Source organism: Ceratotherium simum, chromosome 34 (assembly GCF_057802395.1).
Source record: "Ceratotherium simum simum isolate JZ-2026a chromosome 34, ASM5780239v1, whole genome shotgun sequence".
NCBI classification, from domain to species: domain Eukaryota; kingdom Metazoa; phylum Chordata; class Mammalia; order Perissodactyla; family Rhinocerotidae; genus Ceratotherium; species Ceratotherium simum.
This window is the reverse complement of record NC_141933.1, coordinates 19,418,565-19,436,664: the sequence shown is the minus strand read 5'-3', so window position 1 is coordinate 19,436,664 and position 18,100 is coordinate 19,418,565. Positions and strand designations below refer to the sequence as shown.

Below are 18,100 nucleotides of genomic sequence, written 5' to 3'. Positions count from 1 at the left end.
ACAGGTGGTGCAGGATGAAACAATTAACACACGGCCTATATTGGACAAAGGTATATAAATAAGGAAACTCTAAAAGATCAGAGTAGAGACAGTTGGTCTTTATATGGGGAAATACACATAGGTAGCCATAGTCTCTGCTATACCTGTATTTGTAATACATACAAAGGAGTACTTTGGGCAAATGTTGTAAGTTATCTTAATCTCTATACACATCAGCAAAATCAACTGTTTATTTCTAGGCTTGTTGGGAAGATAAGTGAGGAGTAAATGTTTCAATGTGTCTATGGTACCTGGAAATATTCCTCAAATATCAAGTACATACAGGTTATTTTGTGTGCTTGTTTTTATTTTTTAAGGGGAGACACTATGTTACATGAAATGGATTATTTAACATATATTTATGTTATTTGTCAGGGCTATGACGATAAATAGATGGAGCGGTGTGTTATCCAGGTAACTGTCCCCAGTGCCCCCACCATGACCCAACACCATCACATCAACTGAAACATCAAAGTGCTGTTCTTTTGTATAATTTACCTTCTACCTTACTTAAAATTGTTAATAAAAATTTACCTAAAACTTAATGTATTTCTTCCACCCAAAGTGCATTTTCAATGTAACTTACATATACTAATTTATTTGTAACACATAAAGTATATTTTGTCATGGAGGAAACTAGGCTAGTATGAGGAAATTGAGCAAATTGAGAGAAAGTGAAGTCATTGGGAATGATTTTATATGGACTTTTGTAAACACTCCCTTTCGATAAAGAGATTCTGTACAGAACAAATGTTTAAAATCACCATATTATACAACATCACACTGAAAAGATAAAATATACAAGTATGTATATGGATTCCATGTGATTAAGTCTGTCTGCACATTAAGGCCACAAAAACTCCTCCATATTATGATGTAAGATTTAATGCAGACATAAATAAGTATAATTAAATGAAGATGCATATAAATATCCCTAATATGTCATCAACAAAAAAAATAACAGAGTAACACCAGAGTAAAATGCAAATGTCAGGCTACGATAAAAGAATTAGGGGTTCAAAAAATTATATCTGTGCTTCCTTTAAAGAAAAAAAGAAATGATCCTGGCTACAAGGAAAATAGCAGTGTCAAGAGCCTCTGAGTGAGCTCTAAGAAAACAAATAGAAAAATATAGCATTTAACATATTAAACTGTGTGTTCACAGGAAATCCATACTTTCTCTGTGAGTTTCTGATATCCTACCCTGTCCCCATGTACATATCTTTCTATGTCAGAAATACTGAACTACTGTTAGGAAAAAAAGTTTTAAATCAAGGGAATAAGAAGCAATATAAATCTTGTTTAGGTGCAATGAATGGTTAAAGAACACAAATTACATTGGCAAGGGTTGATTTCCTGTAACATAAGGGAGGATAGAAGGGCTTTCTCTCACCAGCTTTAGAGTTACTATGGAAAGCATCAAATTACCTTTCCATTGTTTACTATCAGTGTGGATTATCAGATTAAGACTTTTTAAAATCTATACTTTTTGAGAAAATTGTATCCACTCTCTGCCAGATTCCACTGGAAACTGAACATGCTGTACATTGTACCATCACCATAAAACTGGGTACTTAAAAGTCTCCTAACCTCCAAAAATTGCTTTTAACATCTCAGTGTCAGGTGGAAATTTCCTTTTTGCTCATCAAGATATCAGAAAAAACTTGACATTTATACATTGAAATAAATATATATTAATTATTATTATATTTTTGAGAAGAGAATAAGAAGAGCCTAGAGCCACTAAATGACTATGGATTTGGAAGAACATCAGACTAGAAACTGAATACCTGCAGTTTTATAATTCTTCCCTATCCATAATCTTTTCCTGACTCCTTAGTTAGGGTTTATTGTCTCCCGGTTTCAACCTCTATTATTTATATGATTAAGTATTTGTATAAACATAAATATTACATAAGCAATATGATATTGACATTTCAAATATTCTTAACAGTATTTCTGAAAATATGTTAATAATTAATCTGAAGAAAAAAGAGAGCATTCCTATTCTGCTCATGCATTATCAATAGGAAAATGGATACAGAAGTGAATGAGAAATCCTAATATTTTGCTATGTCTTGCCATAGAATAAAGGTGTTAGCTTGCAAATGTCACCAAAACTATTTAGATATTGGTATAATATGGCACCATATGAAATATTCTGTTGACCTGAAATGAAACCTGTCTTTGCTCCCCTAGTGCTTCATAACATGGCATAGTGACAACAATTTATAGATTCTTTTTCACCTTCTGATACTCTCCCTGAGGAGATGCCAAGCAATTTATTGATTATCCCTAAAACATTTGATAGCTTAACAGAATACAAGAAGGGTGTTTATTAATTGTCTAAAATAATTGGTGTCTGTCAGCAAGTGAGTTAGATTTATCTATTTGTTTGTGTATCACATTCCTACATTTTACTCTTGATTAATTTTTTTTTTTTCCACTTTGATGGTTAATTTTTGTGTCAACTTGGTTAGGCTTGGTGCCCAGCTGTTTGGTCCAACCTCAGTCTAGATGTTGCTATGAAGATTTTTTTTAGATGTGATTAACATTTAAATCAATAGACTTTGAGTACAGCCAATTCCCCTCTAGAATGTGGGTGGGCCTCATCCAATCAGTTGAAGCCTTAAGACCAAAGACTGAGATCCTTCAAAGAAAAAGAAATTCTCCCTAGTTTTTCCACCTTTGTGCTCAAGACTGCAGTATCAACTCTTGCAGTGCCAGCCTGCCCTACAGATTTTTGCCTTGCCAGTCCCAACAATTGCATGAGTTTATTCCTTAAAAATCCCTTTCTCTTTATATACATTATACATATATATAATATATATAAATATAATCTCCCTTTGGTTCTGTTTCTCTGAAGTATCCTTACTAATACAACTATACAAGGAAATGGATTCATATATTTTATCTTTACAACAAACTTCTCAGTATTCCTCCAGTTCTACATAGGTTTCCTCAAATAGATGACACAACGGAGATGTTTTTAAACGCTGTCCTGTTGCATTAGTTAAATGATTAGATGAACTAAGAGTAATAATACATTGCTTATATAAAATGTTCGTTCCTTAATTTTTTTTTGGATTGATGTTCTAATTTCTTTTCTTTTTGACCGTTGTGAGAGGAATTAGTTACTCCTACTTTTCATTCTCATTTTATAGTGAGTTGTCATCATCTGTTAAGGTCTTTTCTTTCACTACATTTGCCTGTATTACATTTCAATATTTCTTATTTTTTCATCATGTCCGATACTGACTCCAATTCTTCTTGTCTAACTTGACACATCTGCTGTGCTTGAGATGTAGCCTGCATGATCAATATACTCTGTAAAATGCAAGACTTCCATGTGCATTGTTTTGCTATATTATTTTGCTGTAAATTGCGTTGTTGCATTTTAAGTCACTTTAATTATTTGTGGTATATCCATGCTGTGACTTTTTTTTTTGCTTCTTTCTACATTACAGTCAATAATACATAACAAATCTCATGGATCTACTCTTTATTGGTAGATATTTGTCTCCAACCTCAGTCATCACTAACACTGCCACAACACACAGTTGAATGAAAAGCCTCGAGCTTGCAATGTTAGTATGTTGTAAACAAAATTACCCATGATATACATTTCACATATCTACCTCTTTGTGTGTGTTGATACACATACAGGTACACCTACACCTACACATATACCCATACATAAGCACACACACAGTAATGAGATCTCTTGCAAAGAGAAAATATAATAAGACATTTAATTTTGTTAAATATCTCAGATTGGTTGTACCAATACCCTCTTCCACCAGCAAATAGATGAGGTTCTTGGATCTTCACATCTATGAGAGGTATCTGCTTTATGTTCTTATTAGTTAATTGAATAATATTGTAAAATGTATGTTTCTATTATTGACTTTTTCCTTGTTTTTGTTTTGATTTCTTTGCATGTTTAGTAATTAGGTAAAACAACTTTATAGAGGTATCACTGAAAATAATAAACCGCACATATGTCAAGTGTAAAGTTTGATTAGTTTTGACATATGTATGCATCTGAAAAATCTTCAGAACAATCAAGATAATGAACATATCTATCACCCTCAAAGTTTCTTAGTGCCTTTCTATATAATATTTTCATTCTGTCCCCCACAGTGTCTCAGACAGCCTTATATTTAATTTTTTTAATTTTGTTTTGAAATAGTTATAGAATTACAAGTTGCAAGAAAAGAGCAGAGAGCTCTTGTGTCCCACTTCGTTTCCCCAAGGAGTAACAACTTACATAAATACAATACAATGTCATGACCATGAAATTAACATTGGTACAATCCACTGACTTTGTTCGAATTTCACCAGTTTTGCATGCACACATTCGTGTGTGTTTATATGTATACATACATATATATATATATTTATGCAATTTTATCATATGTGTACATTTGTGTAACCACCACAACTGTCAACATACAGACATAGTCCATCACCACAAAGATGCTTTATGGCCTTCCTTTGCAATCATGCCCCCTTCCCATCTCTCATTCCCCTGTCTTTAACTCCTGTCAACCACTAATCCATTTTTCATTGCTGTAATTTTGTCACTTGAAGAATATTGTATAAATGAACTACTGTTTGTAACTTTTCGAGCTTGGTTATCTTCAGTCAACATAATTGTCCTGATGTCCATTGTGTTTTTGCATATCAATTGGTTGTTCCTTTATCATTGCCTTATATTATTGTTTCTGTGTTATCTCATGTGACTGATGACACAGTTTTTCAACCATTTAACCACTGAAGGACATTTAAGTTGTTTCCAATTTTCAACTATTACAAATAAAACTTCTATGAACTTTTGTCAAAGGCGATTGTATGAACATAAGTTTTCATTTTTCTGGGATGAATGTCCAAGAGTGTGATTGGTGGTTTGATTTAATTTTATAGTGCAATTTATCAATTTGTACTTTTGTGTATTATATTATTAATGTCATGTCAATGAACTATTCACCTAGCATTAGGTTCTGCAGATAGCTTTTCTGTTATATTTTTGTCTAAAATTTTACAGTCTTTTATAGTCTTACTATTGGTCCCTCCACCAATATTAACTAGTCTTGAAAACTGTACCTATAAAGTAAACCTTAACAGACTAATTCTTTCCACATTATTCTGATTTAAAAACATGTTTTAGTTATCTTTGTCTTTGACATTTCATATAAATTTAAATATAAAATCATCTATGATCTACAAAATATATAGCTGAAATAGTGTTTGGTTTGTCGTTAAACCTATAAATCAACTAGGGAAAAATTGATATTTAGTCTTCTAATCTACAAAAATAAAGTTTCTCCCATTTATTTAGATCTCCTTCAAATTCTTTACTCTGCATTTTATACTTTTCAGCAAACAAATCCGGTACGTGTTTTGTTAGTTTCTCCCTAAGTTTTCGTTGCCTTTGGGGTGATTGTTGTGTTTTTTATTTCTGATTGGTATGTAGAAACCTGACTGATATATACTTGATCTTGTGTCCTGTTATCTTACTAAACTCACCTTTTAGGACTATTTTTTTTTTGTTTTTTGTTTGTTTTTGCAGATTCCTTTAAAGTTTTAGTGTCGTGACTACTGATATCATTGTCCATTGTATTGTTATTTACTTTCTATCAGTCCCATATATCTTTTTGTTTCACTTTTCCTTTTTTTCTGTTCTATATTTTACTGACTTAACAGCTATAACTTTTATTGTTGTTGTCATTTTAGCGTTTGCTTTAGGGTATGTGGTATAAATATTTTACCTTTCATGTCTACCTTCAGGGGCAGTCATATCCCTTCACATATAAAATAAAAACTTTACAATATTTAACCATTCCCCTCATATCATTTACACAATTTTGTGTTCTTTTACTATTTTTAAACAATTAATTGCCTTTGAGATTTAAATTTTTAGAAACCTTATATGTGGCTATTAGTCCCGGTGCTCTTCACTCCTTTGTCTAGATTCAGGTTTCCACCAGGTATCCTTTTGCTTCTGACTCAAGGGCTTCCTTTATCATTTCTTACAGTGAATGCCTGCTGGTGATGGATTCTTTCAGCATTTGTGCATCTGAAAAGTCTGTATTTTGCATTCCTTTGTGAAAGATCTTTTTCCAGGTACAGAATTCTAGGTTGACAGGCATTTTGTTTGTACTTGAATGATGCTTCTCCTATGACATCTCACCTGTAGCGCTTCTGATGACAAATATAATGTTATTCTTTTCTTTGTTTCTCTGTATACAAACCACCTTTCTTCTTTGACTGCCTAAGATTTTTATTTATCACTGGCTTTGAGTAATTTGATTATGATATGCCTTCAAGTAGTTATCTACATGTTTCTTGGATCTGGGTTTTGTTAATCTTCTTGAATCTGAGAATTTTTTATTTTAACCATATTTATTTTTTTAAAGTATGTTTTCTGAATAATTTTAATTAATAATTTAATTTGGGGAGTTCAATTACATGTATACTTAGTTGCTTGAAGTTCTCTCCCAGCTTATTCATGCTTTTTCCATGTTTTTGATTTTTTTCACTCTCTGTGCCTCATTTTGGATACTTTCCATTGCTATACCTACAGATTCACTAATATTTTCTTCTGTAATAGCTAACCTGCTGTGAATAGGGAGAACTGACCTCATCACAACATTTATTTCTTCCAATAAATGGACAAGGTATATTGCTACATTTATGTATTCTTTAATAACTCAGTAATGTTTTTGTAGTTTCTAGCAATATCACACAAATTGTTCACTAGATTTTTCCCAAGTTCTTTACAGATGTTTTTCTAGTGTAATTGATAGTTTAAAATTTTATTTTTACGTTTTTTTGTTAGTATATAGCAAAATAATTGATCTTTTATATGATGACCATATATCCACTAACCTTGCAAAATTTACTTACTATTTGTAATATTTTAGCTTGAAGATTCTTTTCAATTTTTAATGCACACAGCATGCCACTCAAAATAATTACACTTTTATTTCTGCTTCCTCAAGCATTTACATGTTCACATATCATAATTTAACAGAAATCTGAGATGCCACCCACCACAAGGGAGATAGAGTGAAAGTATCATTAAGGCAGATATTTTGATGTCTTCTTCATTGCTGTATATACGCCCAGCACATAGAAGAGTATCTGCCATCGTCTATATGTCAGTACGCCAGTGTGATGGACGTTGGTATTTAAATGGTGCATGAGACACAAAGAAAATATTTTATTAAACGACACAAGAATGCCTTTTAAAAAAGATTATCTAATGGGAGATGCACTAAGAAAGACTTCCCTTCAATGGTAACATAAGCACTTGGCAACATGAGAACAGTGATCTCAACTTCAGTCTCTTGCACTGAAACTTGAGGACAAGATCAAAGTTGATACCAGAAGGATGATCACTGCTTGAACATCTCTAAGTGGAAAATAAGAAAAACATTTCTAGTTTCCCACACCTTTTACACATTACTGCCTCCTAAAGTCTTGTTATGTATAATTAACAGTTGTCTAGAACCTAATTTATTGTATATACATTCTATACTGAACTTTATACAGGGAGTTTCACAGATTTTTCCATATCCTATTCAGGGCTCCTTTTACCTCTTTGTTCCTCAAGCTGTAGATCATAGGATTCAGCATGGGTATAACCAAAGTGTAAAATACAGAGGCCATTTTATCAGTATCAAAGGAATGACTCGACTTGGGCTGCATGTACATAAAGGATAGAGTCACATATAATACAACTACCACGGTCAGGTGAGATCCGCAGGTTGAGAAGACCTTGTGCCTGCCCTCTGCAGAGTTTATCCTGAGGATGGTGACAAGGATCAATATGTAGGACACAAGGACTATAAGAAGAGAGGAAACTAAATTAAATACTGAAAAGAACAGTATCATCAACTCAATTTCACATGTGCTTGAGCAGAGCAAACTTAACAAGGGAAGACTGTCACAGTAGAAATGACTAATGATATTATAGCCACAGAAGGAGGACATAAAAATCTCTGTGGTGGTTATCAGAGACAGAAAGGCACTGTAGAGATAGGGGACTGCTACCAGCACCCAACATACCCTTTGTGACATGATGACTGTGTAGAGCAGAGGGTTACAGATGGCCACATAGCGGTCATAGGCCATTGTTGACAGAATAAAAAGTTCACTACTGATAAACAAGATGAAGAAAGCTAGCTGTGTAGCACACCAATTATAGGGGATTGTATTTTGATTAACTACGAAATTTACCAACATTTTGGGTCCCACAGCTGTTGAATAACCAAGATCAATGAACGCCAGATGTCTGAGAAAAAAGTACATGGGTGTTTGTAACCTGGAGTCCATCTTGGTGAGGATGACTATGCCCAAGTTGCCCTCCACTGAGATGATGTAGATGATGAGGAAGAGCACAAATAATGGAGCCTGCAGCTCAGGGCGATCTGTGATTCCCATGAGAATGAATTCTTTCAGCACTCTGTGACTGTGGTTGTCCATCCAGGCCATTATGGAAAATTACTGTGGGAAGAACCATCAGAAGAGTCATTGGGTTTCAGGAGCTATCATCAGTTAAACTTTTAGTATGCAAAGCAATTATGTGTAAGGTAAATCTAATCTTTTTTAGCGGGAGAAATTTATTTATTTATTTATTTATTTTCCAAGAGGAAGATCAGCCCAGGGCTAACATCTGATGCCAGTCCTCCTCCTTTTTTGCTGAGGAAGATTGGCCCTGGTCTAACATCCATGCCCATCTTGCTCCACTTTATATGGGACGCTGCCACAGCATGGCTTGACAGGTGGTGCGTCAGTGAGCACCCGGGATCCGAACCTGTGAACCCCGGGCCAGCAGCTGCAGCAGAGTGTGCACACTTAACTGCTGTACCACTGGCCAGCCCCCTAGCTGGAGAGATTTAAAATAAGACTCACCCCCATCATTAAACCTAGAACCAAATTTAGAAACCATTACTGCCTAAGATATATAGTAGCCATTTTATTTTTTGTGTCACGTACTGCTTATCATTACAAGGTATATACAGTCCTTTATGGTTCTGTCAACAGTATATCATTAGAAAAGTTTGGCCTACAGTGAGAATCCTGATATTTTTTCAAAAATGTTTTTCATTTAAAATACATATAATTAGTTAAAACATATCAAGTTTTAGAAGGAATTATATTAAAGAGGAATAGCCCTCTGCTTCCTGTCCCTGCAACCTCAGTCCCAATCTCCAAAGAAAACCACAATTAACCTATTTAATAGACTTTGATTTACTCCTCTTCGTTATGGTCCCACATATCTAAGTGATATTCTCATTCCACTATCCATTTGATGTTATAAATTGTATTCTCATTATGTTATGCTGTTATGAGTTTTAAACATTGTTTAATGATTTTTTACAATGATGGAAAATAATTTAACTACCTCACAAAAGTCCCCCACATGTCCACTCTAATGCACACAAATAACTGTTTTATTTCCTCTGGAACAGTGTATTCGAAACTTCAGTACTTGTTTGCTGATTTTTGAGGTTTCTGATTTTTACTATGCTACATATCAAGTAAGGCCTGTATCTATAATTCATTCATTCTGAGAGAGAATAATCAGCAGGTGTCCCCACATTTGCTTTGACCTTAGCACTAATATCTCTGAAATGATGGGTTTAATGCTGTGGGTATATTTTTCTAACACATTTTAAGCAAAAAAATTATTAAAACTCATTTCTTGGATAGATTCCCAGTAATGAGATAGCTGGATCATAGGGTATTTCTATTTTTAATTCTTCGAGGAATCTCCTATGTTCATTGCAGCATTATTCACCATAGCCAAGAAGTGGAAGCAACCTAAGTGTCCCTTGACTGATGATTGGATCAAGAAGATGTGGTATATATATACAATGGAATACTACTCAGCTATAAAAAAAGACAAAATCGACCCATTTGCAACAACATGGATGGGACTGGAGGGTATTATGTTAATTGAAATAAACTAGAAAGAGAAAGACAAACACTGTATGATCTCACTCATATGTGGAATGTAAACCAACACGTGGCCAGAGAAAACTGTATTGTGGTACCAGGGGCAATGGGGGTGGGGGGTGGGCACAAGAGGTGAAGGGAGACATATATATGGTGATGGACAAACGAAAATGTACAACCCAAAATTTCACAATGTTATAAACTATTAAAACATCAATTAAAAAATAAATAAATATGGGACTGACTCCATGGCTTAGCAGTTAAGTGTGGGCGCTCCGCTACTGGCTGCCCGGGTTTGGATCCCGGGTGTGTACTGACGCACCGCTTCTCCGGCCATGCTGAGGCCGCGTCCCACATACAGCAACTAGAAGGATGTGCAGCTATGACATACAATTATCTACTGGTCTTTGGGGGAAAAAAATAAATAAATAAAGTTTAAAAAAAAATTAAAAATAAATAAATAAATAAAATAAAAAATTTTAAAAAATGAGAAAAAAAACCACATTTCTTAATGTACCACCTAAAATCATCTGGTAAACTACTATGAATATGCTTAGCCAACAAAGAGAAACATCACTCTAAAGTAAAGAATGCTGTCTCAAATGCCTCATGGGCTGGAAAACAATATTGTTGTATGACTTCTAAGGATGAAAGATAAAGTCATGGACAATGAGGGGAATATGATATTGAGTGATTCATGTGAAAATTCACTCAAATTTTACATTAGAGTGTAAAGCCAGAGTGTAATGTAAACTGTACTGTTTAAATGTACATGAGCAGGACAGAAAATTAGTTGATCCACATAAAGCCAATTGGATATGGCATTGATAGAAAGAGAGTATATGCACTATATTTCAATTAGAATATTATTCTTATACCTTTATTTCAGCTTCCAACAAGAATATATGAAATGTTTTGAATTAACACATTTTAATGTAAGGATTGCATTTTCTCTACCTCTACTTTCCCAACTCCTTTCCCCTTCAGATTGTTTTAAAGGCAGGTGCTTCCAAACTTTCATGGAAAAAGATCATCCATATTTATGATAAACACATTCAGAGTTTAAAAAATGTGAACCACACTGCAACTCATCCAGAAAAATCCTAATTAAAATATACATACATAATAAAAAACAATGTATTCAGGCCTATCACTTCATTTATATAGATGTAAAAATCCTAAACAATATTAATATATTATTGATAACTATTTTAAAAATGTATAAGAATTACAGTACATTATATTCAAGCTGGGTTGATCCATGTTTGGCTGAATGGTTTAATTCCGGAATATCTATAATCATAATTCACCACACAGACTGAATTAGGAAAAATAATATAAGCATTTGAATAGATGAAGTAATACAATTTAGATAGGACAAAAACAATAAAAATTAAGATTAAAATGGAAATTTCATAATGATAGAAAATCTTATAAAAACCAGATAACTTACTCTTAAAAGGAGAATAATTAAAGTTTTATTTAGAAACATTGTAGAAGTTTTAAAAAAATTGATAGAAATACTATTTTCCTGGATTGCACAACTCAGTGTTATAAAAATGTCAGTTCTGCTCAAATTAATCTATTTGCTCAATTCCTTTCCAATCAAAATCTCACTAGGAGATTTTGTAGAATTTGACACTGATTTAAAATGTATTTAGGAAATGCAAATTATAAAGAATAAGCAAGTTACCTTTGAAAAGACCTGAGGTACCAAGTATTAAAACTAATAAAGCCAGAGTTATTGAGACAATGTGGCATTGGCACGAGGATGGACAAATACATCAGTGGAACAGAATAGAGGACTCAGAAAAAGACCCATGATTGTACAGAACTGCAGTGTATGACAGAGGTGGCATATTAGGACAATGAGGCAATAATGGTCTATTCAATAAATGTAGTTTGAGAAAGTGATTATCCTTATAGAAGATGATGAACTTGGATGTTTAGTTCATCCATATAAAAATCAATCCTAGACTTGTCAAGAACTTAATGCTATAAGAAAATGTTTAAACTCTTATAGCATTAAAAACTAAAACCTCTGGATGTCTCTAAAAAAGCAGAAATTTCAAGAAAATCAGAAGAGACATTCAAGATTAATCTGGCAGATTAAATCTACCTCACAAAATTGCTCTATGCAAAAATCTGTTCACAATATTAACAAAATATCAACAAAAAAAGTAAAAATAAACATTCATTAGCAGTAACCAAAAAAAGAAAATGGCAAAGTGTAATGCTTTAAGCTACAAAAAGTTATACCCAAAATAATAGATATTCCACAGTAGTTTGTACAGTTGGTCAACCTCTTTATTCCAACATCACGGTGTTGTGATTTTACAAATCCCTGGAGATCTTCTGAAATACAACTGAGTTGATAATTTATGTGCTCCTCCCACCACCACCTCTACCCAAGCACTGCCTGGAAAGAAACAGGGAAACGGAGCAACAAACGTTTTATCTGAAGGAAGCTCAAACTCCAGAACTAAAGTAGGACTTGGGGAATGGATCTGAAGCCTAAGGATGTCCTCCTACGCATATACCGAAACTCAACTAAGTATTCTGTAAGATTTTGCAAATAGACTCAACTGAAGTTAATGGGTTGGTCATTTACAAACCCATTGTCTTCCCATTCAAAGGAGGGAAAGAAAGAATGAGGGAGTGCAAAAGAAGGAAGGATCTTGAATGGCTCTAAAAATATGTCAGACTCAGCAGTCTTTGGGTGAGTTAGCATCAGCAGAAATATGTGCACTATTATTTTAAATTATAAAAAAGGACAAACACCCATACTTCTCTCATCCAACACTGCTAGTAAGGCCATGAGTGTTTATATATGTTTCCACCCCTTATCGTGTAAAACATACTGCATTAACTCCATAAGGGGACACTAACTCTGCAATAAAGTGGAATTAGTGAAGGATATGAAATCAATATAAATCTTTTCTAATTACAATTTTGAAACCTGACTAAATGTGCTGCTTGGCCAATCCTACTATGTGAATACCAAAATTTTGTAACTTTAAGATGTGCAGAATTATACTCACCAGCTGCAGGATTCAATGCCAATCCCCAAACTATTATTATGTGGCTTGTCATGATCACTGAAAACTTTTAAAAAGTGTACTTGATTATAATTACATCCTGTTATGCTAGATTCTCAAATATGTGGGCAAAATTTTGTGTGCTGAGTGACATGGTTTGCGCTGTACCTGTGCCATATAACCGGGACCTGTGCAGAGGGATGGGAAGGTCTCCTACCCTCCTCTTCCCATCCTTCAAATATAATTTTTGCTATTCGCTTGTGGCATGTGCAATTTATAACATGAAGGACAACAGATCAAGAAGAAAATTTCCCTTCATACATTTAGGTATATTATGAGAGAGGAAAGAGAATACACAAGCCTTGGATGACGAAGAGTTTAAGGTGTGGCAAGTTCGCCAACAATGAAAATAGAACACATGTAGCCAATTAATAATTCTTCCAAGGATTGATCTTCCTTGACTCTTTAATTGTGCTGATTTTAAACTTGGTTTTGCCCCTACTATAAATATGTAAGGAGATACTTCAAAATCTTTAGCCTCACTATCTAAATGAAAACAAATTGAACACGAAGATAGTAGGGACAAAGGCATCTTAGTATTGTCGTGCTGGGAACATATTAGCCTAGGTGAAAAAGTCTATTTTATATTATTTTGGCTTTGCCATCATCTTACCTTTGCAAATATCACTGTATCAGACACATCTGTCTCCCCATATCTTGTCGTTTTGGGCCACCTCTGACTTGGCCTACAGCCATAGCAGACTTTTTCTGGCATGCTGGCAGCTTCCCATCTCAACTGTTTTACTTTTTTTCCTGAGGGCAAAGGGTCTTGAAAGCTTGCTCAGACCATATGCAAGGCAGTTTGGAAGTGCCTGAGATTTAATGTGTCAAGGAGAAGTACTCAACTGGTAAGGGACAGGTTGATAAACACCCAAGATTTCCTAGCCTTCTTTTGGACAATTCCTAGAAGAGCTCTGAAGGATACTTCAAAGCATCTTGAGTGATGGAACTGTAGCTGCTTACAGCGGTCATCTATACTTTACTGCATACTTTATTAATTTTCTCCCTTCTCGGTCTCACATTTCCTATTCCCTCATTTTTGATTCCTGAAATCATCTACCAAATAAGCATCATATGCCAAATAGACATCTACCAAATAAACATCAAGTCCTTGCCTCAGGGTCTGCTCTTGGCAGAATTTACACTCTGACAATCTCAGTCTCTTTTACGGTACTAGCAAAATGAGGCCACACGTCTATAGCACAAATGATGCTTTATGGATGCATGATAGTAAGGGATAATGATGGTATCATATGACTGGATAACTGGAAGCCCTATCAGAAACTATTACCCTCTGAGGCATAGACGCTCCCTAGGCGCCAATAACCCTGACCTGATGAGCAGCATCTTTGCTTAGACGACATTCTTGGTGGAGCTTTCAAAAAATACTCCCCCTTCAGAATGTTTTTTGTCTAGAATCCCAGTATAAATACAGAAATAATAATGAATAGAAACAAGATCTCTTACTACCCTCAAAGAACATAATAATAATGGCAAAAACATATCATTACTCCAGAAAACATAGTTATGAAAAGAGATTATTAATATACATGGGATAATGTATTGAGTCTGGCATTGGTGACTATACTTATATCTATAATTTAAATTGAAGACAGCCATCAAAAATAGTCATCTACTAATCATGATAATCAGTGCCATCTACTCACCCAAAGCGAGGATGAGTCTGGTTCCCTCACGTGATTAATAACCAAACTGCAGTTGGAAGAATTTAAGCGTCTCTTCCCTTTGAGACACTCCTTTGGGGGCTTGATTGTCCCTTGTGGGCTTGAATGCGATTTCTTGGTTATTCCCAAAGCGTGTGAGAACAGGAAATGATGCCTCTGATCTTTGTTAATTATCCAGGGTACCTGTGAATTTCCTACTGAGGAAATGTTCTTTTATATACAATTCACCTTCTTTCCTTTGTTATTATTTTTACTTCATCCACTCAAATATTTGGATGTAAGTATTTTATTTGTTGGATACATTCTTTAATCACCCACAAATTACTTCAACATTCACCATTTTCCACAATATCTTCTTCTCAAGTTTTATGCCTGAGGATGATGACAAAACTCTTTAAACATGTTCTATAGTGTTATAAAAGATTTGGAAGGAATAAAAATTATGAATGTGTGTGTAACTTTTATTTTTATTTTTTGTGTGTGTGACTTAAAGACTTAAGCTGGGGTAATGATACCCTAATGCCGTATCCCATAATCATCATCAGTCCTATTTTCCCATCCCCGAGTCAATTTCCCTTCTCCACATGGGTACCTCCTCTACAAAGTTGATATATGCCCTTAAAAAGGAACACAATCTTATAAAGTAAATATAATGTATCTCTCAATGTCTACATGTATGCTGTTATATAACTCATTTTGATACCTGAATGTTCTCACTCAACTATATGTTTCTGAAGTATATTCATTTTACTACACGCACACCAATATTTTGTTAACACCCGTTGTTATGATATGGCTCTACTTTCATTTACTATATGCTTGTTCCCATAGGAATAGGCATTTAGTTAGTTACCAACTCTTGGTCCTCACTGATCCATGAATGAAACAGTATGTGAAATATCTCATGGAGAGGGTCCCTGATATGGAAAAATAAGCACTTTTAATTCATTTAAAAAAGTATGGATCTAGGTTTTTTTTTAATCCATATACATTCTACCATCAGAACACAAGAATTTCCTACTCTGGATATCCAACTTATGAATACGTATTGCTTATACATATAGTAAGGGATTGCAATAAATAATTAACTGAGATTTAACTTTATAGAGCTAAAATTGTTTTACTTGTCTTAATGCATTATTTTTTTTAAAAAAGCCAAATATTGGTTTGGATTTGAAATAGAAAGACGCATCAAGTACAATCCATTTCAACCAAGAAGTTCAGAGATTATAACAGAGACAGATAAACACATGGTTGTAATTTAGTTTCAATATTTGAATGTCTATAATAGTGATAAGATGGACAGTTTTGAATAATACTGAAGAAGTAGCTATTGAAGTGACACACAAAACTGACACACATGGCTAGACTATTTCTCATCCTCCTTGAAGTTAGTTGTGGTATCACAGCGTCTTTCTTTCTGTAAGCCATTCTCTCACCACTGTGGGTTTGTCCTGGATGGCATTCCACTGAACATTTATGTTTTAGAGCTTGTAGTTTCTTATTGTTGAACCATAAAATGTTGATAAAATGGTGAAAAATTATGGGAGAGAAAGCAAACAATGAGAAAAGCGATTACGACGGAAATGAAGATACCTCCACAATCAAGGACCTGTTTGTTTGCAGTCATATTGATTATTCAGTGGTCAAGGCTTCAATATTTTAAGCCTCCATATCTTAATATGAAAGTTTCTAACTTAGATAGTTCATAAAGTATTTTAAATTAATATAATATAATCTCATGAATCTATGTCTTAAATTAATCACTTTTATAGTTGTGTAAACACTAATAACTTTATCATTCAGTATTATATTCTATTAGGTCTTTGAAATATACATTTTATGAAGTATTTTTTTCTAAAATCATTAGTAACCTCCTCTGACAATTATAGCTGAAATAGCTTTTGTGGTTAGAACTGCTTTTTAAGAAGTAGATATTTTGATATTTTATTATTACTATATATCATATTATATATTTTAATATTTAGTTTGATATTTTAGTTAACCCAAATTCATGTACATTTTGTGAGAAGAGGTAAAGAGTTTGTTATCTCAGCTGTTTTTCTCAACATAATTTCTCCAACCAAGATAATGGTTGTTGTTTATAAAAATGCCTTTATAATTATTGAAAGAGTCAAAGCCAATCCTGGACAGAAGCTTGGAATAGAAGATGACAACTGGGGGCATAATTCATAAAAAGATCTCAAGCTTCATAAAACAATAGCTCTGTTTAATAGAAAGAAAGAAAAAAATTATAGCCTTTAATTGACACGCAGAGAGAAAAGAAAGGAGAGACAAGAAGGATTTAGAGAGAGAAGCCAGTATAATGGTTTAAGGCTGGGGGAAGAAATAAGAAAAGCAAGTGGAAACTTCTTTTGTGGTGCAGAGTTAAGTTACACTAAGAGTAAGGCGGCATGATGCTTTAATATAAACCTCTATTTTGCCTCCCTCCCTGCATGTGTGCAGTGAAGTTTTCTTCTTTTTTGAAGGATTTCTTTGAAAGGACTTGTTCATTTCCATGGAAGCGGCTTGTGGAAATAGCCCTTTGGAAAGCAATCATGATAGGTGTGACCTATGACAATGCAGACACCTGGACTGAAGGCCTGTGGACTTCCAGGGAGAGGGCAATAGCTGCTAAAACCAAACTTATCTAGACCTTCAGGGACAAGGAGATCTCTATTGGAAACCTTAAAATTCCTCAATTTTACTTTTGAATAAAAAAAATTCTGAAATCATGACAATTTCTGTTATCTTTACTTCACATGTCCTGTCCACTCTCCCTCACTCCATTTAGTAGTGTATTACATGTACAGACAGAGACAGGGCACATAATGACTGTTGACTTTTTTTTGGCCATGAGTGCCCTTGAGAATTAGTGCGATTTTGAGGACAATGACTTTTTTTATCTAGTAACTTTTCACTCCAAAAACGCACTAAATAAAAATGCTAAAAGAAATGATGTTTGTTGCTATGATTTCATAAAAAAGACAATTAATTCCACACAGCCATTTTTGGACAAGAATATGATATGGACAAAATTAATTATACCTTCTATTGGGATGAATGTCAACATTTTGCTTCGTGTACATGCACCAAGTGAGAGGGATAAAAAGATAGAATATCCTTTTATATATTTTTTTAGTCTGTTTTGCCACATGTCCTATTTCCGTGTATATCTAAGCATTTTTCAAGTTTTTATTTTTCCCCTAAAGGTTTATTTTTTCTGCGATATAAATTTATTTTAAGCACAATGAGTCCAAAAAGGTTGAGAAACTTATGGATAAAATGTTGCAAAAAATAATGAAACATTAA

The 18,100-nt window shown here is 33.9% G+C and overlaps 1 protein-coding gene across 1 annotated transcript; it reads right to left on the bottom strand.

Moving 5' to 3' along the window:
* Window positions 1-7,602: 7,602 nt before the first annotated feature.
* Window positions 7,603-8,538, bottom strand: LOC147912632 (olfactory receptor 8K3-like). Its single transcript, XM_087423291.1, has one exon. The coding sequence runs from the start codon at window positions 8,536-8,538 to the stop codon at window positions 7,603-7,605; it is 936 nt and encodes a 311-aa protein (XP_087279417.1).
* Between the last annotated feature and the right edge of the window lie 9,562 nt (window positions 8,539-18,100).

Coding starts and splice junctions, on each gene's coding strand:
- LOC147912632 (XM_087423291.1), bottom strand. CDS start 8,538: ATGGCCTGGATGGACAACCACAGTCACAGAGTGCTGAAAGAATTCATT.